The sequence below is a fragment of the Cherax quadricarinatus genome, chromosome 31 (assembly GCF_038502225.1).
Source record: "Cherax quadricarinatus isolate ZL_2023a chromosome 31, ASM3850222v1, whole genome shotgun sequence".
NCBI classification, from domain to species: Eukaryota; Metazoa; Arthropoda; class Malacostraca; order Decapoda; family Parastacidae; genus Cherax; species Cherax quadricarinatus.
This window is the reverse complement of record NC_091322.1, coordinates 23,082,006-23,106,578: the sequence shown is the minus strand read 5'-3', so window position 1 is coordinate 23,106,578 and position 24,573 is coordinate 23,082,006. Positions and strand designations below refer to the sequence as shown.

General features: G+C 49.7%; 1 protein-coding gene across 1 annotated transcript in view; it reads right to left on the bottom strand.

Annotated features, from left to right (window-relative positions):
* Window positions 1-24,573, bottom strand: part of LOC128699540 (glucose dehydrogenase [FAD, quinone]-like) — a 65,052-nt gene that overhangs the window by 22,636 nt on the left and 17,843 nt on the right. Inside the window, exons 2-6 of the mRNA XM_070090255.1 lie at window positions 22,803-22,977; window positions 17,187-17,395; window positions 16,188-16,377; window positions 15,880-16,011; window positions 14,984-15,108 (exon numbers count right to left, since the gene is read on the bottom strand). Coding sequence (XP_069946356.1) covers window positions 14,984-15,108; window positions 15,880-16,011; window positions 16,188-16,377; window positions 17,187-17,395; window positions 22,803-22,965 — 819 coding nt within the window. The 5' untranslated portion in view covers window positions 22,966-22,977. The remainder of the gene's footprint in view (window positions 1-14,983; window positions 15,109-15,879; window positions 16,012-16,187; window positions 16,378-17,186; window positions 17,396-22,802; window positions 22,978-24,573) is intronic.

Here is a 24,573-nt window from a genome sequence, read left to right as displayed (position 1 = left end):
GGTCAGGGTGGCGATTATCAGGTGGCGATTTATCAGGTGGTGATTTATCAGGCGGCGGATTTATCGCGGTGATTTATCAGGCGGCGAGATCATCAGGCGGTGATTACCGTGCGGTGATGGTCTGTGGCGGTGATTTATCAGGGGTGGTGATGGTCAGAGTGGCGGATGGTCAGTATGATGGTCAGGCGGATGGTCATCAGGGTGGCGACTCATCAGGCGGTGACGCATCAGGTGGCGGATGGAGTCAGGTGGTGATTTATCAGGTGTCGATTTATCCAGGCGGTGATGGTCAGGCGGTGACTCTATCAGGTGGTGATTATCAGGCGGCGGATGGTCAGGTGGCGATTTACTCAGGTGGCACCATCAGGCGTGATGCATCAGGTGGTGAATCGTCAGGCGGCGATTTATCAGGGCGGTATGACTCATCAGGGTGGACGGTCAGGGCGGCGGATGGTCAGGTGGCGATGGTCAGTGGCGGGATGGTCAGGTGTAAGACGGTCAGGTGGCGGATGGTCAGGTGGCGATGGTCAGGCGGTGATGGTCAGGTGTATGATGGTCAGGTGGTGATGGTATCGGTGGGTGGCGGACGGTCAGGTAAGGACGGTCAGGGTGGTGATGGTCAGGGGTGGTGATGATCAGGCGGTGATGGTCAGTGGTGATGGTCAGGTGGTGATGCATCAGGTGGCGATCTATCAGGGCGGCGGATCATCAGGGGTGGTGGATGGTCCAGGTGGCGATTTATCAGGCGGCGATTATCAGGTGGTGACGGTCAGGCGGCGATTAACAGGGCGCACGATCAGGCGGATGGTCAGGTGGTGATCATCAGGGGCGGCGGATTTATCAGGCGGTGATCTACCAGGGCATGCGATTTGTCAGGGTGGCGATACGTGCGGTGACGGTCAGGTGGTGATATCAGGTGGTGACGGTCAGCGTGGCGGGATGCATTGTGGCAAGGATTCATCGTGGGTGGTGACTTATCAGGGGTGCTGGCGGTCGTGGCGGCGACGGTCAGGCGGTGACGGTCAGGCGGTGATGGTCAGGCGGTGATCATCATGGCGGCGGATGCACATCAGACGACGACGGTCAGGTGGCGGACGGTCGTGGCGGCACTTCATCAGGTGGTGATGCATCGGGTGGTGATGGTCAGCGGCGGATGGTCAGGCGGCGATGGTCAGGCGGTGGATGGTCGAAGGCAGGATGGTCAGGTGGTGATGGGGCTGGCGGTGATGGGAAGGGCGGTGGTGGTGGTCAGGTGATGGGAAGAGTGGCGATGGGAAAGAGTGGTGATGGAAGGGTGCAGGATGGGAAGGGCGGTGATGGAAGAAGTGATGGAAGGTGGTGGATGGGAAGGGTGGTGATGGTCAGGTGGTGATGGTCAGGTGGTGATGGAAGGTGGCATGGAAGGGTGGTGATGAGAATGGTGGCGATGGGAAGGGCGGTGATGGGAAGGGTGGTGATGGAAAAGGTGGTGATGGGAAGGGTGGTGATGGGAAGGGTGGTGAAGGCAACATGGAAAGGTGGTGATGGAAGGGTAAGGATGGAAGGTAACGATGGGAAGGGCAGGATGGAAGGGTAGTGATATTAGGTCAGGTGGCGGATGGATGTGGTGGCGGATGGTCAAGGTGTAAGGGGGATGGTCAGGTGGTGATGGGAAGGGTGGTGGTGGTATCAGGGTGGTGGATGGGAAGAGTGGTGATGGAAGGTGCAGTAGACGGGAAGGGGTGGTGAGGGGAAGGTGGTAGATGGGGCGGGTGGTGATGGTCAGGTGATGGTCAGGTGGTGATGGAAGGGTGGTGATGTCAGGTGGTGTTGGTCAGGGTGGCGGATGGTCAGGTGCAGGATGGTCAGAGTGGTGATGGTCAGGGAGGTGATGGGAAGGGTGGTGATGGGAAGGGTGGTGATGGGAAAGGTGGTGATGGGAAGGGTGGCGATGGGAAGGGCGGCGATGGGAAGGGTGGTGATGGAAAGGGTGGCGATGGGAAGGGTAACGATGGGAAGGGTGGTGATGGGAAGGGTAGTGATATTAGGTCAGGGTGGTGATGGTCAGGGTGGTGATGGTCAAGGTGGTGATGGTCAGGGTGGTGATGGTCAGGGTGGTGATGGGAAGGGTGGTGGTGGTGGTCAGGGTGTTGATGGGAAGAGTGGTGATGGGAAGAGTGGTGATGGGAAGGGTGGTGATGGGAAGGGTGGTGTTGGTCCGGGTGGTGATGGTCCGGGTGGTGATGGTCCGGGTGGTGATGGTCAGGGTGGTGATGGTCAGGGTGGTGATGGTCAGAGTGGTGATGGGAAGGGTGGTGATGAGAAGGGTGGTGATGAGAAGGGTGGTGATGAGAAGGGTGGTGATGGGAAGGGTGGTGATGGGAAGGGTGGTGATGGGAAAGGTGGTGATGGGAAGGGTGGTGGTGGGAAGGGTGGTGATGGGAAAGGTGGTGATGGGAAGGATGGTGATGGGAAGGGTGGCGATGGGAAGGGTGGTGATGGGAAGGGTGGTGATGGGAAGGGTGGCGATGGGAAGGGTGGTGATGGGAAGGGTGGAGATGGGAAGGGTAACGATGGGAAGGGTGAGGATGGGAAGGGTGGTGATGGGAAGGGTGGCGATGGGAAGGGTGGTGATGGGAAGTGTGGCGATGGGAAGGGTTTCGATGGGAAGGGTGGTGATGGGAAGGGTGGCGATGGGAAGGGTAACGATGGGAAGGGTGGTGATGGTAAGGGTGGCGATGGGAAGGGTGGGGATGGGAAGGGTGGCGATGGGAAGGGTGGTGATGGGAAGGGTGGCGATGGGAATGGTAGTGATGGGAAGGGTGGCGATGGGAAGGGTGGTGATGGGAAGGGTGGCGATGGTCAGGGTGGTGATGGGAAGGGTGGTGATGGGAGGGGTGGTGATAGGAGGGGTGGTGATGGGAAGGGTGATGATGGGAAGGGTGGCGATGGTCAGGGTGGTGATGGGAGGGGTGCTGATGGGAGGGGTGGTGATGGGAAGGGTGGCGATGGTCAGGGTGGCGATGGGAAGGGTGGTGATATGAAGGGTGGTGATGGTCAGGGTGGCGATGGTCACGGTGGCGATGGGAAGTGTGGTGATGGGAAGGGTGGCGATGGGAAGGGTGGTGATGCAAAGGGTGGTTATGGGAGGGGTGGTGATGGGATGGGTGGTGATAGGAAGGGTGGTGATGGGGTGGTGATGGGAGGGGTGGTGATGGGAAGGGTGGTGATGGGAAGGGTGGCGATGGTCAGGGTGGCGATGGGAAGGGTGGTGATGGGAAGGGTGGTGATGGGAAGGGTGGTGATGGGAAGGGTGGTGATGGGAAGAGTGGTGATGGGAGGAGTGGTGATGGGAGGAGTGGTGATGGGAGGAGTGGTGATGGGAGGAGTGGTGATGGGAGGAGTGGTGATGGGAGGAGTGGTGATGGGAGGAGTGGTGATGGGAGGAGTGGTGATGGGAGGAGTGGTGATGGGAGGAGTGGTGATGGGAGGAGTGGTGATGGGAGGAGTGGTGATGGGAAGAGTGGTGATGGGAGGGGTGGTGATGGGAAGGGTGGTGATGGTCAGGGTGGTGATGGTCAGGGTGGTGATGGGAAGGGTGGTGATGGGAAGGGTGGTGATGAGAAGGGTGGTGATGGGAAGGGTGGTGATGGGAAGGGTGGTGATGGGAAGGGTGGTGATGGGAAAGGTGGTGATGGGAAGGGTGGTGATGGGAAGGGTGGTGGTGGGAAGGGTAATGATGGGAAAGGTGGTGATGGGAAGGGTGGCGATGGGAAGGGTAACGATGGGAAGGGTGGTGATGGGAAGGGTAGTGATATTAGGTCAGGGTGGTGATGGTCAGGGTGGTGATGGTCAAGGTGGTGATGGTCAGGGTGGTGATGGGAAGGGTGGTGGTGGTGGTCAGGGTGGTGATGGGAAGAGTGGTGATGGGAAGGGTGGTGATGGGAAGGGTGGTGAGGGGAAGGGTGGTGATGGGAAGGGTGGTGATGGTCAGGGTTGTGATGGTCAGGGTGGTGATGGGAAGGGTGGTGATGGTCAGGGTGGTGTTGGTCAGGGTGGTGATGGTCAGGGTGGTGATGGTCAGAGTGGTGATGGTCAGGGAGGTGATGGGAAGGGTGGTGATGGGAAGGGTGGTGATGGGAAAGGTGGTGATGGGAAGGGTGGCGATGGGAAGGGCGGCGATGGGAAGGGTGGTGATGGGAAGGGTGGCGATGGGAAGGGTAACGATGGGAAGGGTGGTGATGGGAAGGGTAGTGATATTAGGTCAGGGTGGTGATGGTCAGGGTGGTGATGGTCAAGGTGGTGATGGTCAGGGTGGTGATGGTCAGGGTGGTGATGGGAAGGGTGGTGGTGGTGGTCAGGGTGTTGATGGGAAGAGTGGTGATGGGAAGAGTGGTGATGGGAAGGGTGGTGATGGGAAGGGTGGTGTTGGTCCGGGTGGTGATGGTCCCGGTGGTGATGGTCCGGGTGGTGATGGTCAGGGTGGTGATGGTCTGGGTGGTGATGGTCAGGGTGGTGATGGTCAGAGTGGTGATGGGAAGGGTGGTGATGAGAAGGGTGGTGATGAGAAGGGTGGTGATGGTCAGGGTGGTGATGGGAAGGGTGGTGATGGGAAGGGTGGTGATGGGAAGGGTGGTGATGGGAAAGGTGGTGATGGGAAGGGTGGTGGTGGGAAGGGTGGTGATGGGAAGTGTGGTGATGGGAAGGGTGGTGATGGGAAGGGTGGTGATGGGAAGGGTGGTGATGGGAAGGGTGGTGATGGGAAGGGTGGCGATGGGAAGGGTGGTGATGGGAAGGGTGGCGATGGGAAGGGTAACGATGGGAAGGGTGGTGATGGGAAGGGTGGTGATGGGAAGGGTGGCGATGGGAAGCGTGGTGATGGGAAGTGTGGCGATGGGAAGGGTAACGATGGGAAGGGTGGTGATGGGAAGGGTGGCGATGGGAAGGGTAACGATGGGAAGGGTGGTGATGGTAAGGGTGGCGATGGGAAGGGTGGTGATGGGAAGGGTGGCGATGGGAAGGGTGGTGATGGGAAGGGTGGCGATGGGAAGGGTTGTGATGGGAAGGGTGGCGATGGGAAGGGTGGTGATGGGAAGGGTGGCGATGGTAAGGGTGGTGATGGGAAGGGTGGTGATGGGAGGGGTGGTGATGGGAGGGGTGGTGATGGGAAGGGTGATGATGGGAAGGGTGGCGATGGTCAGGGTGGTGATGGGAGGGGTGCTGGTGGGAGGGGTGGTGATGGGAAGGGTGGCGATGGTCAGGGTGGCGATGGGAAGGGTGGTGATATGAAGGGTGGTGATGGTCAGGGTGGCGATGGTCAGGGTGGCGATGGGAAGTGTGGTGATGGGAAGGGTGGCGATGGGAAGGGTGGTGATGCATAGGGTGGTGATGGGAGGGGTGGTGATGGGATGGGTGGTGATAGGAAGGGTGGTGATGGGAAGGGTGGTGATGGGAGGGGTGGTGATGGGAAGGGTGGTGATGGGAAGGGTGGCGATGGTCAGGGTGGCGATGGGAAGGGTGGTGATGGGAAGGGTGGTGATGGGAAGGGTGGTGATGGGAATGGTGATGATGGGAAGGATGGTGATGGGAGGGGTGGTGATGGGAGGAGTGGTGATGGGAGGAGTGGTGATGGGAGGAGTGGTGAAGGGAGGAGTGGTGATGGGAGGAGTGGTGATGGGAAGAGTGGTGATGGGAGGGGTGGTGATGGGAGGAGTGGTGATGGGAGGAGTGGTGATGGGTGGAGTGGAGATGGGAGGAGTGGTGATGGGAAGGGTGGTGATGGGAAGGGTGGTGATGGTCAGGGTGGTGATGGTCAGGGTGGTGATGGTCAGGGTGGTGATGGTCAGGGTGGTGACGGTCAGGGTGGTGATGGTCAGGGTGGTGATGATCAGGGTGGTGATGGTCAGGGTGGTGATGGTCAGGGTGGTGATGGTCAGGGTGGTGACGGTCAGGGTGGTGACGGTCAGGGTGGTGATGGTCAGGGTGGTGATGGTCAGGGTGGTGATGGTTAGGGTGGTGACGGTCAGGGTGGTGATGATCAGGGTGGTGATGGTCAGGGTGGTGATGGTCAGGGTGGTGATGGTCAGGGTGGTGACGGTCAGGGTGGTGACGGTCAGGGTGGTGACGGTCAGGGTGGTGACGGTCAGGGTGGTGATGGTCAGGGTGGTGATGGTCAGGGTGGTGATGGTCAGGGTGGTGATGGTCAGGGTGGTGATGGGAAGGGTGGTGATGGGAAGGGTGGTGATGGGAAAGGTGGTGATGGGAAGGGTGGTGGTGGGAAGGGTGGTGATGGGAATGGTGGTGATGGGAAGGATGGTGATGGGAAGGGTGGCGATGGGAAGGGAGGTGATGGGAAGGGTGGTGATGGGAAGGGTGGCGATGGGAAGGGTGGTGATGGGAAGGGTGGCGATGGGAAGGGTAACGATGGGAAGGGTGGTGATGGGAAGGGTGGTGATGGGAAGGGTGGCGATGGGAAGCGTGGTGATGGGAAGTGTGGCGATGGGAAGGGTAACGATGGGAAGGGTGGTGATGGGAAGGGTGGCGATGGGAAGGGTAACGATGGGAAGGGTGGTGATGGTAAGGGTGGCGATGGGAAGGGTGGTGATGGGAAGGGTGGCGATGGGAAGGGTGGTGATGGGAAGGGTGGCGATGGGAAGGGTAGTGATGGGAAGGGTGGCGATGGGAAGGGTGGTGATGGGAAGGGTGGCGATGGTCAGGGTGGTGATGGGAAGGGTGGTGATGGGAGGGGTGGTGATGGGAGGGGTGGTGATGGGAAGGGTGATGATGGGAAGGGTGGCGATGGTCAGGGTGGCGATGGGAAGGGTGGTGATATGAAGGGTGGTGATGGTCAGGGTGGCGATGGTCAGGGTGGCGATGGGAAGTGTGCTGATGGGAAGGGTGGCGATGGGAAGGGTGGTGATGCATAGGGTGGTGATGGGACGGGTGGTGATGGGATGAGTGGTGATGAGAGGAGTGGTGATGGGAGGAGTGGTGATGGAAATGGTGGTGATGGGAAGGGTGGCGATGGTCAGGGTGGCGATGGGAAGGGTGGTGACGGGAAGGGTGGTGATGGGAAGGGTGGTGATGGGAAGGGTGGTGATGGGAAGGGTGGTGATGGGAGGGGTGGTGATGGGAGGGGTGGTGATGGGAAGGGTGGTGATGGGAAGGGTGGTGATATCATGTGGGAGTTCGATACGTGGATTAGGGTAGAAATACTCACGTAGGCTGTTATACGTATAATTACTGTTATGTGGAGAGTGCCCGCAGCCGATTACCTTGCCTCCTTGCTTCCACTCGTAACACTGACTAGCCGGCTGGCCAGTACCCCGTAGTGGGTCTTTTGAAAATAGTGTCAGCTCAGCACAGACCGTGACTCAAGACGGTTGGTCGTTGAGTCAACGGACAGGTTACTGGTAACTGGTTACTACTACTGAGAGCTCGGCGACGCTAACGTATGTCGTCCCGACATACAACTAATACAAACTAGAGATGGCAGGTATACGGCTTGGGCTGATTCTATACAATGTCAAAGTACACAACATGAAACATTATAGATACATAAGTAGAACATTGGAATGAAAGCTTACGTAACTGAAACTGTAATGCAATACAAGGTATACTATAGTACAACTTAAAACTCAACAAATGAACAACGAACTCAACATTGAGATTACAAGTGATAAAAACAAAAATTTTGATCGATCGATCTGTATTCGTGTGATCTACGGATTCTGAGGAAGGAATATATACAAAGAAAGAGTGTTTAACAGAAAGGCAGATTCGGTGCACGCAAATCTAGACTGTTAACTCTCAGAATGCGGAGAGAACATGAACACAAAAAAAAAATTCTTGAATACTGTAAGTTGATACTGTAATTATTCATCTATACAGGTTATTTACATTTAACCCCAACTCTGCTAGGGTAAGATTGGCATATGCAGAATGGGTGTCATCTCTGGGAGGATCAAACTCTGTAGCATTGGCTAACTCATGCTGCATTTGAGGCAAATCTGAATTGGAAGTTACAAATGATACTTGAGGATTTCTCAATACCTGTCGTGTACGTAGGGAATAACGACATTCAGGTTGATCGTCTGACTGAGTATCAGAGGAAGAGAGTACAGGATCAGGAGGATTGTCAGAGTCTGTCACATTAGTCTGGGTTGGAACATCATTATCATCACATACTAACTTCATATGATCCAAATGCGATTCTTTATACTGACCAGTAATAATCTCTCTAACCTTATACTTATTACCAGTGATATGTTCAACTACTCGATAAGGACCAACAAACCTTTGATCAAGCTTTGGCATTGCAGACGTTTTGTTAAAATTAGTCAACATAACTCTTGAACCTACTTTGATTTTGGATGGCTTTACTCGAGTATTTGCGACTCTTGTAAATTCAGCTGTTGATTTATGAAGTTTTTCACGGATTCTTCTAAAAACACTTTGAGCTAAGCTGGTACGAGTTGCTACGAAATCATCAGGGTTGTAATTGGGTTTCGGATTAGAATATAACAACTCATAAGGCAAACGTTTATCTACACCGTACAATGCATAATGTGGAGTGTCACCTATAGAAACATTGTAAGCAGAATTTATAGCACACTGCACATCAGGTATAACTTCATCCCAAGTTTCACTGTTGGGATTGATAGTGGCTCTCAAGACATCAAGTACTTTCTTATTGGTTCGTTCCGCTAACCCATTGCTGGCAGGATGATGAGGAACAATGGTGGATTTAGTGATCTTGTACAAGGTACACAAATTTTCAAGAATTTCATTACAGAATTCACCTCCGTTATCTGTTACTAGGGACTTAGGGGTGGTATGCCTGCAGATAATGCGTTCTTTAAACGCTTTAGCTACTGTCTCGGCAGTCTTATCTGCAATAGGAACTAACTCGCAATATCTGGTGAAATGGTCTACCATAACACACAGATGTTTGTTACCTTGGAGAGAACATCGGAAATTAGTTAACAAATCTAGCGCAACTCTTTCCCAAGGTTCGCTAGTAGTTGGATACACTTGGATTGGATTAGGACCATTAGCATTGCCTTTATGTTGCATGCAGACACTACATTTCCTAACATACTCAGAAATATCAGTTGCCATTCGAGGCCAAAAGTATTTCAATCTGGCTTGTTTTACTGAACGATCCATACCAGGGTGTGCAACACCTGGTACATCGTGAACTAGCTGTAAGGCTACATTCACTAGTGACTGTGGAATTACTAACTGGTATACTCTTCTGCTAGGAGTACCCAACTCGGCTGTTCGATACAGTAATTCTTGGTTCATGAGAAAGTCACTGATGGGAGCTGGTGGCTTCACAGTCAGAATAAGATCTTCCTGGACAGGTTACTGGTAACTGGTTACTGGTAACTGGTTACTACTACTGAGAGTGATGGGAGGGGTGGTGATGGGAAGGGTGGTGATGGGAAGGGTGGTGATGGGAAGGGTGGTGATGGGAGGGGTGGTGATGGGAAGGGTGGTGATGGGAAGGGTGGTGATGGGAAGGGTGGTGATGGGAGGGGTGGTGATGGGAAGGGTGGTGATGGTCAGGGTGGTGATGGTCAGGGTGGTGATGGTCAGGGTGGTGATGGTCAGGGTGGTGACGGTCAGGGTGGTGACGGTCAGGGTGGTGATGGTCAGGGTGGTGATGATCAGGGTGGTGATGGTCAGGGTGGTGATGGTCAGGGTGGTGATGGTCAGGGTGGTGACGGTCAGGGTGGTGACGGTCAGGGTGGTGATGGTCAGGGTGGTGATGGTCAGGGTGGTGATGGTCAGGGTGGTGACGGTCAGGGTGGTGATGGTCAGGGTGGTGATGATCAGGGTGGTGATGGTCAGGGTGGTGATGGTCAGGGTGGTGATGGTCAGGGTGGTGACGGTCAGGGTGGTGACGGTCAGGGTGGTGATGGTCAGGGTGGTGACGGTCAGGGTGGTGATGGTCAGGGTGGTGATGGTCAGGGTGGTGATGGTCAGGGTGGTGACGGTCAGGGTGGTGACGGTCAGGGTGGTTATGGTCAGGGTGGTGACGGTCAGGGTGGTGATGGTCAGGGTGGTGATGGTCAGGGTGGTGACGGTCATGGTGGTGATGGTCAGGGTGGTGATGGTCAGGGTGGTGACGGTCAGGGTGGTGACGGTCAGGGTGGTGATGGTCAGGGTGGTGATGGTCAGGGTGGGGATGGTCAGGGTGGTGATGGGAAGGGTGGTGATGGGAAGGGTGGTGATGGGAAGGGTGGTGATGGGAAGGGTGGTGATGGGAAGGGTAGTGATATTAGGTCAGGGTGGTGATGGTCAGGGTGGTGATGGTCAGGGTGGTGATGGTCAGGGTGGTGACGGTCATGGTGGTGATGGTCAGGATGATGATGGTCAGGGTGGTGACGGTCAGGGTGGTGACGGTCAGGGTGGTGATGGTCAGGGTGGTGATGGTCAGGGTGGTGATGGTCAGGGTGGTGATGGGAAGGGTGGTGATGGGAAGGGTGGTGATGGGAAGGGTGGTGATGGGAAGGGTGGTGATGGGAAGGGTGGTGATGGGAAGGGTAGTGATATTAGGTCAGGGTGGTGATGGTCAGGGTGGTGATGGGAAGGGTGGTGATGGGAAGGGTAGTGATATTAGGTCAGGGTGGTGATGGTCAGGGTGGTGATGGTCAGGGTGATTATGGTCAAGGTGGTGATGGTCAGGGTGGTGATGGTCAGGGTGGTGATGGGAAGGGTGGTGGTGGTGGTCAGGGTGATGGGAAGAGTGGTGATGGGAAGAGTGGTGATGGGAAGGGTGGTGATGGGAAGGGTGGTGATGGGAAGTGTGATGGGAAGGGTGGTGATGGTCAGGGTGGTGATGGTCAGGGTGGTGATGGGAAGGGTGGTGATGAGAAGGGTGGTGATGGGAAGGGTGGTGATGGGAAGGGTGGTGATGGGAAGGGTGGTGATGGGAAAGGTGGTGATGGGAAGGGAGGTGATGGGAAGGGTGGTGGTGGGAAGGGTGGTGATGGGAAAGGTGGTGATGGGAAGGGTGGCGATGGGAAGGGTAACGATGGGAAGGGTGGTGATGGGAAGGGTAGTGATATTAGGTCAGGGTGGTGATGGTCAGGGTGGTGATGGTCAAGGTGATGATGGTCAGGGTGGTGATGGGAAGGGTGGTGGTGGTGGTCAGGGTGGTGATGGGAAGAGTGGTGATGGGAAGGGTGGTGATGGGAAGGGTGGTGAGGGGAAGGGTGGTGATGGGAAGGGTGGTGATGGTCCGGGTGGTGATGGTCAGGGTGGTGATGGGAAGGGTGGTGATGGTCAGGGTGGTGTTGGTCAGGGTGGTGATGGTCAGGGTGGTGATGGTCAGAGTGGTGATGGTCAGGGAGGTGATGGGAAGGGTGGTGATGGGAAGGGTGGTGATGGGAAAGGTGGTGATGGGAAGGGTGGCGATGGGAAGGGCGGCGATGGGAAGGGTGGTGATGGGAAGGGTGGCGATGGGAAGGGTAACGATGGGAAGGGTGGTGATGGGAAGGGTAGTGATATTAGGTCAGGGTGGTGATGGTCAGGGTGGTGATGGTCAAGGTGGTGATGGTCAGGGTGGTGATGGTCAGGGTGGTGATGGGAAGGGTGGTGGTGGTGGTCAGGGTGGTGATGGGAGGAGTGGTGATAAGAAGAGTTGTGATGGGAGGAGTGGTGATGGAAGGAGTGGTGATGGGAGGAGTGGTGATGGTCCGGGTGGTGATGGTCCGGGTGATGGTCAGGGTGGTGATGGTCAGGGTGGTGATGGTCAGGGTGGTGATGGTCAGAGTGGTGATGGGAAGGGTGGTGATGGTCAGGGTGGTGATGGTCAGGGTGGTGATGGTCAGGGTGGTGATGGGAAGGGTGGTGATGGGAATTGTGGTGATGGGAAGGGTGGTGATGGGAAAGGTGGTGATGGGAAGGGTGGTGGTGGGAAGGGTGGTGATGGGAAAGGTGGTGATGGGAAGGATGGTGATGGGAAGGGTGGCGATGGGAAGGGTGGTGATGGGAAGGGTGGTGATGGGAAGGGTGGCGATGGGAAGGGTGGTGATGGGAAGGGTGGCGATGGGAAGGGTAACGATGGGGTGGTGATGGGAAGGGTGGTGATGGGAAGGGTGGCGATGGGAAGGGTGGTGATGGGAAGTGTGGCGATGGGAAGGGTAACGATGGGAAGGGTGGAGATGGTAAGGGTGGCGATGGGAAGGGTGGTGATGGGAAGGGTGGCGATGGGAAGGGTGGTGATGGGAAGGGTGGTGATGGGAAGGGTGGTGATGGGAAGGGTGGGGATGGGAAGGGTGGTGATGGGAAGGGTGGCGATGGTCAGGGTGGTGATGGTCAGGGTGGTGATGGGAGGGGTGGTGATGGGAGGGGTGGTGATGGGAAGGGTGATGATGGGAAGGGTGGCGATGGTCAGGGTGGTGATGGGAGGGGTGGTGATGGGAGGGGTGGTGATGGGAAGGGTGGCGATGGTCAGGGTGGCGATGGGAAGGGTGGTGATATGAAGGGTGGTGATGGTCAGGGTGGCGATGGTCAGGGTGGCGATGGGAAGTGTGGTGATGGGAAGGGTGGCGATGGGAAGGGTGGTGATGCTAAGGGTGGTGATGGGAGGGGTGGTGATGGGATGGGTGGTGATAGGAAGGGTGGTGATGGGAAGGGTGGTGATGGGAGGGGTGGTGATGGGAAGGGTGGTGATGGGAAGGGTGGCGATGGTCAGGGTGGCGATGGGAAGGGTGGTGATGGGAAGGGTGGTGATGGGAAGGGTGGTGATGGGAAGGGTGGTGATGGGAAGGGTGGTGATGGGAAGGGTGGTGATGGGAGGGGTGGTGATGGGAAGGGTGGTGATGGGAGGGGTGGTGATGGGAAGGGTGGTGATGGGAAGGGTGGTGATGGGAAGGGTGGTGATGGGAGAAGTGGTGACGGGAAGAGTGGTAATGGGAGGAGTGGTGATGATAGGAGTGGTGATGGGAGGGGTGGTGATGGGAGTGGTGTTGATGGAAAGAGTGGTGATGGGAGGAGTGGCGATGGGAAGGGAGGTAATGGGAAGAGTGGTGATGATAGGAGTGGTGATGGGAGGGGTGGTGATGGGAAGGGTGGCGATGGTCAGGGTGGCGATGGGAAGGGTGGTGATATGAAGGGTGGTGATGGTCAGGGTGGCGATGGTCAGGGTGGCGATGGGAAGTGTGGTGATGGGAAGGGTGGCGATGGGAAGGGTGGTGATGCTAAGGGTGGTGATGGGAGGGCTGGTGATGCGATGGGTGGTGATTGGAAGGGTTGTGATGGGTAGGGTGGTGATGGGAGGGGTGGTGATGGGAAGGGTGGTGATGGGAAGGGTGGCGATGGTCAGGGTGGCGATGGGAAGGGTGGTGATGGGAAGGGTGGTGATGGGAAGGGTGGTGATGGGAAGGGTGGTGATGGGAAGGGTGGTGATGGGAGGGGTGGTGATGGGAAGGGTGGTGATGGGAAGGGTGGTGATGGGAGGGGTGGTGATGGGAAGGGTGGTGATGGGAAGGGTGGTGATGGGAAGGGTGGTGATGGGAGGGGTGGTGATGGGAAGGGTGGTGATGGGAAGGGTGGTGATGGGAAGGGTGGTGATGGGAGGGGTGGTGATGGGAAGGGTGGTGATGGGAAGGGTGGTGATGGGAAGGGTGGTGATGGGAGGGGTGGTGATGGGAAGGGTGGTGATGGGAAGGGTGGTGATGGGAAGGGTGGTGATGGGAATGGTGGTGATGGGAAGGGTGGTGATGGGAAGGGTGGTGATGGGAAGGGTGGTGATGGGAGGGGTGGTGATGGGAAGGGTGGTGATGGGAAGGGTGGTGATGGGAAGGGTGGTGATGGGAAGGGTGGTGATGGGAAGGGTGGTGATGGGAAGGGTGGTGATGGGAAGGGTGGTGATGGGAGGGGTGGTGATGGGAAGGGTGGTGATGGGAAGGGTGGTGATGGGAGGGGTGGTGATGGGAAGGGTGGTGATGGGAAGGGTGGTGATGGGAAGGGTGGTGATGGAAAGGGTGGTGATGGGAAGGGTGGTGATGGGAAGGGTGGTGATGGGAAGGGTGGTGATGGGAGGGGTGGTGATGGGAAGGGTGGTGATGGGAAGGGTGGTGATGGGAGGGGTGGTGATGGGAAGAGTGGAAATGAGATAATGAGAAAGGGAAAATATAGCTATTTGAATTATTTCCATATAATAATGACAACAACGACAATAATAATAATAATAATAATAATAATAATAATAATAATAATAATAATAATAATAATAATAATAATAATTGAAGACTTATATGCTTGATTTTAATTAACTCTACATTAAGCATATCTCATAATCTTTCAATTCCGATTGAAATAATCGCTTTTTAATTAGACAAAATTAGGGAATAATTTTAATAAGTTGCTATACTCACTTGGTTAAAGTACATCTTGGGGGAACAATGTTTTAAGTTGTATAATTAATACTGTTAAGAGGACTGACAAACAACGAGGAAGCTTTGGATAGATGAATGACACATGTGTAACAGGTACGCTTTATTTCCGAAACGTTTCGCCTACATAGTAGGCTTAATCAGTTGAATCCATCGTATTTGAAGACGAAGTTCTGAAGTGGTCAGTCCCTCCCTATGGAGCTGAACTCTTCGTGTTGAGGGACTGACCACCTCGTAATTGTCTTCAAGCATGATAGACTGATCACACTATCTTCCCCACTGCCTCTTTTGTCAAAATATTTAATAACCTCTGTATCTGACTGAAGAAGCCCACTGTGTAGGCGAAATATTTCGTAAAAAAAGATACCTAACCTTTGGACATGTGTCAGCCTCATCTACTTGTCTGTATTGTATGACATTAAAATAACGAAGAAGGTTGTTGGTCATTGACCTTGTGATTGAGGGCGGGCGGGAGGTGGCTTCAGGATTGACATGGAGGTTGAGGGAGGTCAGTGATTTCAGAAATGAGGGAGGAAGTCATTGATTACAAATAATGACCAGGAGGATGAAGGAGGTTAGCGGCCTCAGTGACTGACCTGGAGGACGGTGGCACTGTGGAGGATGTGGAGGTTGGGTCTGGAAGAGGCGGGTCTGAGGTAGGCCTCGGAGGTGGAGCTCCGCACACCGTCACGAATGGTATACATGCCATTTATAGGAAATCCTGAAGCATCAACAAATACATATTACGGTTCCCCAGGTATACATAAGTATACGTTACCGTGAGTCCTCAAATATATACAAATATACATTGAAGTGAAGCCTCAGCATCCTCAAATATACATTAAAGTGAAGCCTCAGCATCCTCAAATATACATTACCCTGAAGCCTCAGCATCCTCAAATATACATTAAAGTGAAGCCTCAGCATCCTCAAATATACATTACCCTGAAACCTCAGCATCCTCAGATATACATTACTGTTAATGCTACAGCATATGTAAGTATGTATGCATAATGTTCGCATATTCTTTACGTTAAAAGATACTATCACAAATAATCCAAGACACAATACACAGTTTAAGTACGCAATGTTTAACAATATATAACCGAAATGGAAGGTAACAACAGTTGTTTTACCACATAACTGTTACTAACCTGATACTAGTACATGTAAACAATATCTTTAAACAGTTTATGTCCACTAAATTTGATGCATATTCACCAAGTTTTAAATATATCCACCATGTTTGACGTATATCCACCATGTATGACGTATATCCACCATGTTTGACGTATATCCACCATGTTTTATGTATAGACACCGAGAGTTGATTTTAATTCCAAGTTTATGGGTTAAAACATTCTTGAAGCTAATCTTCAGTTGAACTGCAACCTTAATGATCCACGCGCCCACTCGGGTTTAGCTGTTGTGAATACAATGATGGTGATGATGATGACGATAATAATGATAACGGCAAGTGTATGTGTGTTACCTATTTGCTCCGGTCCGCTGGGGTCGAGGGAGGGGTAGCCCAGCTCACGACCTGCTTCCACGAAAGCTTTGTTAAGTGGCACCATGTTGTTGGCAGTGACCCCCAGGGGACCATCCTTTCCGTGGTACTTCTCTGTCATCATAAAAAAAAAAATACTTAAACCATATTTCTCCCATGAATGAAATTTAATAATTCTAAAATTATGTTGCAAGTACGATTAATTATAGACAAAAAAAAAATCAAGACAATTTAAGTGGATGTGTGTATAGATGTTGAATATAATGTCAGTAGACAGTAAGACAACGGACCAGTGTCAGGCAGCGGTGGACCTCTGTAGCTCTCAGACTTGATAAAGTAAGGAAGGACAGAAACGTAGTCCCAGCCGATGTTACCCATGGCTGCCCATAGATCATAGTCACGTCTGTTGCCGCGGCTCACTACCAACCCGTTTATTATGGTCGAGCCGCCTACTGCCTTACCATGGGTCAGTACCGCCTCCTGCGTAAGAAACACTGTAACTTTGTGCCCTTTGCTAGTTTGTTTATGATTATCCTCAGTGATTTTTTTAATGATACTTTGGTAAAAAATATTATTTGTGTGATGATACTTAGCAAATGCTCGTGGGCGCAGCTCACGATTGGTCATATTGTTTTACAGCTCTAAATCAACTTACACTCCTCCATCTTGAGCTTATAATCTTCAAAACTATACCCAGCCTCCATCCAACTCTCTCTTAAACTATTTGAACTAACTCCCACACTCCTTCAACTTCCAAACCCCTTATACTCATTAGTACACTCCAACAAATACTCACACTCGGTGATAGCAATGGAATTTAGTAAATGGTTGCAATTTCAAATTTGCTTATGCTGACAAACGCTGTGATAATGAGCACGATGTAAGTTATACAGGACTGGAACTATCTTGCTTGACCGTGCGGTATTCGAGGAATCTAGTTGCAACAAGGGCGAAAGGGTCCCTTTATCATGGGTGGACAAGGGGGACAGAGATTACGGGCGCCTCAACCCCTCAAAATTCCCTTAGCCTTCCTAGCCCTCCCCCAATAAAAATAGAAATAATAACAACTGTTTCAAAACAAGTCCCCCAGCCCCTTCTACCAGTCAGATAGCCACTCTTCAGCCCTCTAGTACAGAAATCCTGCCTTTGATACTGGTGAAAGGCTCTTGATACAAGGAATTAGAGTACTCTTCCCTTCCTCAGATCAAACCTCACCCCCATTCATCAAGAGATGAATAATATTTAAAGTGGCTCAGGGTATTCCAAAAAATACAATACTGGGGACTCACCCGGTTAACGACACTCTGGAGGCCATATTTTTGTGGCGTGGATCTGTAGCTCCATGTGGGAGGGTAGGCGGGGAAGTAAGCGAATTGCCAAAGGGCGGGCACGTAGGACTCTGGAGGCGGGGGCTGCCCAGCCTCCACCACCAACACCTTCCAGTCACCCACCTCAGACAACCTGGCAGCCACCACACATCCAGCTGTGCCTCCACCAACTGTTTCGCATTACAATTAAGAACCAATTCATTGAATTATAATTAAAAATAAGTTTATGATATATAAGGAAAGGAACAGTAATTTTGTTATAAACTATCCTTAGGGCCAAAATCTTAACCTGTGTGAAATACACACTCGTATATATAATGGCAGAGTCTTGAAGAAGGATAACAAGAAGCCAAAGTTTGCCGGGTCACCAACCGGACAAGACCCGGACCGGAACAATGCCCGCGAACCACATCGAACTGAATCGGCCACAGTTGTAAATTAAGAAAACAGCGGAGCCGAAGTAAAACTAGGAAACTTTCTTCACATAATGGTAGATCACTGGAATGAATTACAAGAGTACATAGTTAGTGCCTCACCCACTGAAATTTAAAAAAAATATATATAAACAAATTTTTAAAGATGGGACACTACGAGCATAGCTGTGCATCTCAAGCTACAAACAGGTAACTGCTGTTCGTGTTGGAATATAATACAAGTGTCTTGGAGGCCATGATATTTATTTAAGAGGAACATGGTGCCTAACTGGAATAAAATTAGTGGTTATGAAACAGCCAAGAACAATTTTTAGGACTTTATTTTGATCCCTTCAAGGACGGTGCCTTGACACTGGTGACTGACTCGATCCAAAGATTAGATTTTTTTATATTTTGCCACTGAAGTGTCTAGATTATTGTGCACCCCATATCCATTCTATGGATGGTAGCGCAAGAGCATATGGATACACAAAAGGCCTAGGAACTAGGACCCAAAAGGTTAACAGTCACTTAGCCATAATACCAACTTACCTCATAATTTGTAATATTTTACAATTAAGAATAAAACTAAGTATGCCCGAAATGCCTAGCCATGCTAAGCGTTCTAGTGGTACACTCTGTAATCACAATTTTACTACATGTAAACCAAACAATAACCAAATTTCTGTAAACTCAGCATTGTAATCCTTATAGAGAATAAACTTTGAATTTGAATTTGAATTTGAATATGGATTTATATCTACATATCTATAGTTCACTTATCTGTTACAAGCAAATTTAAGAAATTTGCTTAGTATATCTGGTATCTTATTTTCATTAATAAGATATCTTGACATGTCACATAGGTTATTATACTGTCTATCTCTGTATTCCTCAATAAGTGGACAATTAAGCACATAGTGTTCAAGACAGTGACCATATGCCTGATCACATAATTTACATTTAGTTTGATCCAAAGAACTGGAAGAACCTTAACTTTCTTTGGATCGAATCTTATTACTTCCCATTCCCCTGACTTACCGCTCCCTACATGACTAATAATAATAATAATAATAATAATAATAATAATAATAATAATAATAATAATAATAATAATAATAATAATAATAATTGATAATTCCCATATTAAAACTGTTGCTTGGTAATGTATCAGTGATTATATATAAGCTACATAAATCATTTTTAACAATTGCAACAGTGGCACCATAATTAGGACTGTACCCTTCAGCTGTTCTGAGAATTTTGAGTTCAGCTTCACACTGATGATTTTTTTGGTACTAATATTCTAGATAAAAACCAAACATAAGTAGCAGGTGCAAGTCATACCCAACCACACTCACTTATGTACCGTCCAACATATATTTAAAGCTACTTAAATTTCTTACACTAATGACGCTACCCGAGAGTTTGTCCCACTTCTCCAAAAATCTGTTGTTAAAGAAATCTTAATTTCCCTAAATAATCATGAGTTTCTAGATTTTAAATTTTGTTTTTTGTATTGTGAATGTTCACATTTTTTTTTTTTATTATCACACTGGCCGATTCCCACCAAGGCAGGGTGGCCCGAAAAAGAAAAACTTTCACCATCATTCACTCCATCACTGTCTTGCCAGAAGGGTGCTTTACACTACAGTTTTTAAACTGCAACATTAACACCCCTCCTTCAGAGTGCAGGCACTGTACTTCCCATCTCCAGGACTCAAGTCCGGCCTGCCGGTTTCCCTGAATCCCTTCATAAATGTTACTTTGCTCACACTCCAACAGCACGTCAAGTATTAAAAACCATTTGTCTCCATTCACTCCTATCAAACACGCTCATGCATGCCTCCTGGAAGTCCAAGCCCCTCGCACACAAAACCTCCTTTACCCCCTCCCTCCAACCTTTCCTAGGCCGACCCCTACCCCGCCTTCCTTCCACTACAGACTGATACACTCTTGAAGTCATTCTGTTTCGCTCCATTCTCTCTACATGTCCGAACCACCTCAACAACCCTTCCTCAGCCCTCTGGACAACAGTTTTGGTAATCCCGCACCTCCTCCTAACTTCCAAACTACGAATTCTCTGCATTATATTCACACCACACATTGCCCTCAGACATGACATCTCCACTGCCTCCAGCCTTCTCCTCGCTGCAACATTCATCACCCACGCTTCACACCCATATAAGAGCGTTGGTAAAACTATACTCTCATACATTCCCCTCTTTGCCTCCAAGGACAAAGTTCTTTGTCTCCACAGACTCCTAAGTGCACCACTCACTCTTTTTCCCTCATCAATTCTATGATTCACCTCATCTTTCATAGACCCATCCGCTGACACGTCCACTCCCAAATATCTGAATACGTTCACCTCCTCCATACTCTCTCCCTCCAATCTGATATTCAATCTTTCATCACCTAATCTTTTTGTTATCCTCATAACCTTACTCTTTCCTGTATTCACCTTTAATTTTCTTCTTTTGCACACCCTACCAAATTCATCCACCAATCTCTGCAACTTCTCTTCAGAATCTCCCAAGAGCACAGTGTCATCAGCAAAGAGCAGCTGTGACAACTCCCACTTTGTGTGTGATTCTTTATCTTTTAACTCCACGCCTCTTGCCAAGACCCTCGCATTTACTTCTCTTACAACCCCATCTATAAATATATTAAACAACCACGGTGACATCACACAACCTTGTCTAAGGCCTACTTTTACTGGGAAAAAATTTCCCTCTTTCCTACATACTCTAACTTGAGCCTCACTATCCTCGTAAAAACTCTTCACTGCTTTCAGTAACCTACCTCCTACACCATACACTTGCAACATCTGCCACATTGCCCCCCTATCCACCCTGTCATACGCCTTTTCCAAATCCATAAATGCCACAAAGACCTCTTTAGCCTTATCTAAATACTGTTCACTTATATGTTTCACTGTAAACACCTGGTCCACACACCCCCTACCTTTCCTAAAGCCTCCTTGTTCATCTGCTATCCTATTCTCCGTCTTACTCTTAATTCTTTCAATTATAACTCTACCATACACTTTACCAGGTACACTCAACAGACTTATCCCCCTATAATTTTTGCACTCTCTTTTATCCCCTTTGCCTTTATACAAAGGAACTATGCATGCTCTCTGCCAATCCCTAGGTACCTTACCCTCTTCCATACATTTATTAAATAATTGCACCAACCACTCCAAAACTATATCCCCACCTGCTTTTAACATTTCTATCTTTATCCCATCAATCCCGGCTGCCTTACCCCCTTTCATTTTGCCTACTGCCTCACGAACTTCCCCCACACTCACAACTGGCTCTTCCTCACTCCTACAAGATGTTATTCCTCCTTGCCCTATACATGAAAACACAGCTTCCCTATCTTCATCAACATTTAACAACTCTTCAAAATATTCCCTCCATTTTCCCAATATCTCTAACTCTCCTTTTAATAACTCTCCTCTCCTATTTTTAACTGACAAATCCATTTGTTCTCTAGGCTTCCTTAACTTGTTAATCTCACTCCAAAACTTTTTCTTATTTTCAACAAAATTTGTTGATAACATCTCACCCACTCTCTCATTTGCTCTCTTTTTACATTGCTTCACCACTCTCTTAACCTCTCTCTTTTTCTCCATATACTCTTCCCTCCTTGCATCACTTCTACTTTGTAAAAACTTCTCATATGCTAACTTTTTCTCCCTTACTACTCTCTTTACATCATCATTCCACCAATCGCTCCTCTTCCCTCCTGCACCCACTTTCCTGTAACCACAAACTTCTGCTGAACACTCTAACACTACATTTTTAATCCTACCCCATACCTCTTCGACCCCATTGCCTATGCTCTCATTTGCCCATCTATCCTCCAATAGCTGTTTATATCTTACCCTAACTGCCTCCTCTTTTAGTTTATAAACCTTCACCTCTCTCTTCCCTGATGCTTCTATTCTCCTTGTATCCCATCTACCTTTTACTCTCAGTGTAGCTACAACTAGAAAGTGATCTGATATATCTGTGGCCCCTCTATAAACATGTACATCCTGAAGTCTACTCAGCAGTCTTTTATCTACCAATACATAATCCAACAAACTACTGTCATTTCGCCCTACATCATATCTTGTATACTTATTTATCCTCTTTTTCTTAAAATATGTATTACCTATAACTAAACCCCTTTCTACACAAAGTTCAATCAAAGGGCTCCCATTATCATTTGCACCTGGCACCCCAAACTTACCTACCACACCCTCTCTAAAAGTTTCTCCTACTTTAGCATTCAGGTCCCCTACCACAATTACTCTCTCACTTGGTTCAAAGGCTCCTATACATTCACTTAACATCTCCCAAAATCTCTCTCTCTCCTCTGCATTCCTCTCTTCTCCAGGTGCATACACGCTTATTATGACCCACTTCTCGCATCCAACCTTTACTTTAATCCACATAATTCTTGAATTTACACATTCATATTCTCTTTTCTCCTTCCATAACTGATCATTTAACATTACTGCTACCCCTTCCTTTGCTCTAACTCTCTCAGATACTCCAGATTTAATCCCATTTATTTCCCCCCACTGAAACTCTCCTACCCCCTTCAGCTTTGTTTCGCTTAGAGCCAGGACATCCAACTTCTTTTCATTCATAACATCAGCAATCATCTGTTTCTTGTCATCCGCACTACATCCACGCACATTTAAGCAACCCAGTTTTATAAAGTTTTTCTTCTTCTTTTTTTTAGTAAATGTATACAGGAGAAGGGGTTACTAGCCCATTGCTCCCGGCATTTTAGTCGCCTCATACGACACGCATGGCTTACGGAGGAAAGATTCTTTTCCACTTCCCCATGGACAATAGAAGAAATAAAAAGGACAAGAGCTATTTAGAAAAAGGGAGAAAAACCTAGATGTATGTATATATATATATGCATGTGCGTGTCTGTGAAGTGTGACCAAAGTGTAAGTAGGAGTAGCAAGATATCCCTGTTATCTAGCGTGTTTATGAGACAGAAAAAGAAACCAGCAATCCTACCATCATGCAAAACAGTTACAGGTTTTTGTTTCACAGTCATCTGGCAGGACGGTAGTACTTCCCTGGGTGGTTGCTGTCTACCAACCTACTACCTTATGTTCACATTTATGTACTTAAATAGATCAGCTTACCTACGATAAAGTCGTACTGGGATTCTAGAGGACCGGAGAGTTCGTAATTGTTGTGAACAGAATCTCTGACGACGCTGAGCAGCAGCAGGCGCACCGCCGACACCAACCATGCCATCAGCACTCCCCGACCAGCATTCGCTAGCGTGTTGCGTCCTATCAACATGATCTCATTTACCTGTGGAACTGTAAAGAAACAATAGGGAAATCTGAGGTATTACTACCCCCACTTACCGATGTTAGAGACCCGTGGAACTGTAAGGAAACGAAAGGAATCGTCTAAAGTTTGGTTCCTCTCTTTATTATGGATTGGACCAAGGCGGAAATGATCATCGTAGAAACAAATCTCTATAGGTGCCATTATCTGGAAGCTTCTCGCAATGCTATACCATATACAGTCACAAAAGAAACAGGAAGTCATCACCACCACTCTAGCACAAGTCACAAAGTGGTCAGGAAGTGGAATAGTTTGGGAAGCGATGTAGTGGAGGCAGGATCCTTTCATAGCTTTAAGCAGAGGTATGATAAAGCTCATAGTGTGGGGAGAGTGACCCAGTAGCGACCAGTGAAGAGGCGGGGCCAGGAGCTATGAATCGACCCTTGTAACCACAGCTAGGTGAATACATGATGAAAAGCCTCAAGACCTCACATTTTTTTAGATTTTGCCACCGAAGTGGCTAGTTTATTGTGATTGTATTTTGTGTGTTTTTCCACTACTTGATTGTATCACATATCTTTATATCCGGTATAAAAACAAAATTGAAGGAAAAAAGAACATTATACCTGAGTATATGACCAGGTGCTGTATGACCCCTACGGGTTTAGCGCATCCCTCGAGAATATGTATTGTAAAATGTTCTGTATTACAAGATTAACAGGATGGTAAAAAACAGAAGTATGAAGAAAAGTGAGAATGCACCACAAAAAGACTATTTGTTAGGAGTATGAATTAGAAAAAAGAAATTGAAAGCACTTATCAGATGAGCAGGAAATGTCTAATGAGTCCAGGGACTGTACTTCAACATTGCAGAGGCACATAATGAATCCAGGGACTGTACTTCAACATTACAGAGGCACATAATGAGTCCAGGGACTGTACTTCAACATTACAGAGGCACATAATGAGTCCAGGGACTGTACTTCAACATTACAGAGGCACAAATGAGTCCAGGGACTGTACTTCAACATTACAGAGGCACATAATGAGTCCAGGGACTGTACTTCAACATTACAGAGGCACATAATGAGTCCAGGGACTGTACTTCAACATTACAGAGGCACATAATGAGTCCAGGGACTGTACTTCAACATTGCAGAGGCACATAATGAGTCCAGGGACTGTACTTCAACATTACAGAGGCACATAATGAGTCCAGGGACTGTACTTCAACATTACAGAGGCACATAATGAGTCCAGGGACTGTACTTCAACATTACAGAGGCACATAATGAGTCCAGGGACTGTACTTCAACATTACAGAGGCACATAATGAGTCCAGGGACTGTACTTCAACATTGCAGAGGCACATAATGAGTCCAGGGACTGTACTTCAACATTACAGAGGCACATAATGAGTCCAGGGACTGTACTTTAACATTACAGAGGCACATAATGAGTCCAGGGACTGTACTTTAACATTACAGAGGCACATAATGAGTTCAGGGACTGTACTTTAACATTACAGAGGCACATAATGAGTCCAGGGACTGTACTTTAACATTACAGAGGCACATAATGAGTTCAGGGACTGTACTTTAACATTACAGAGGCACA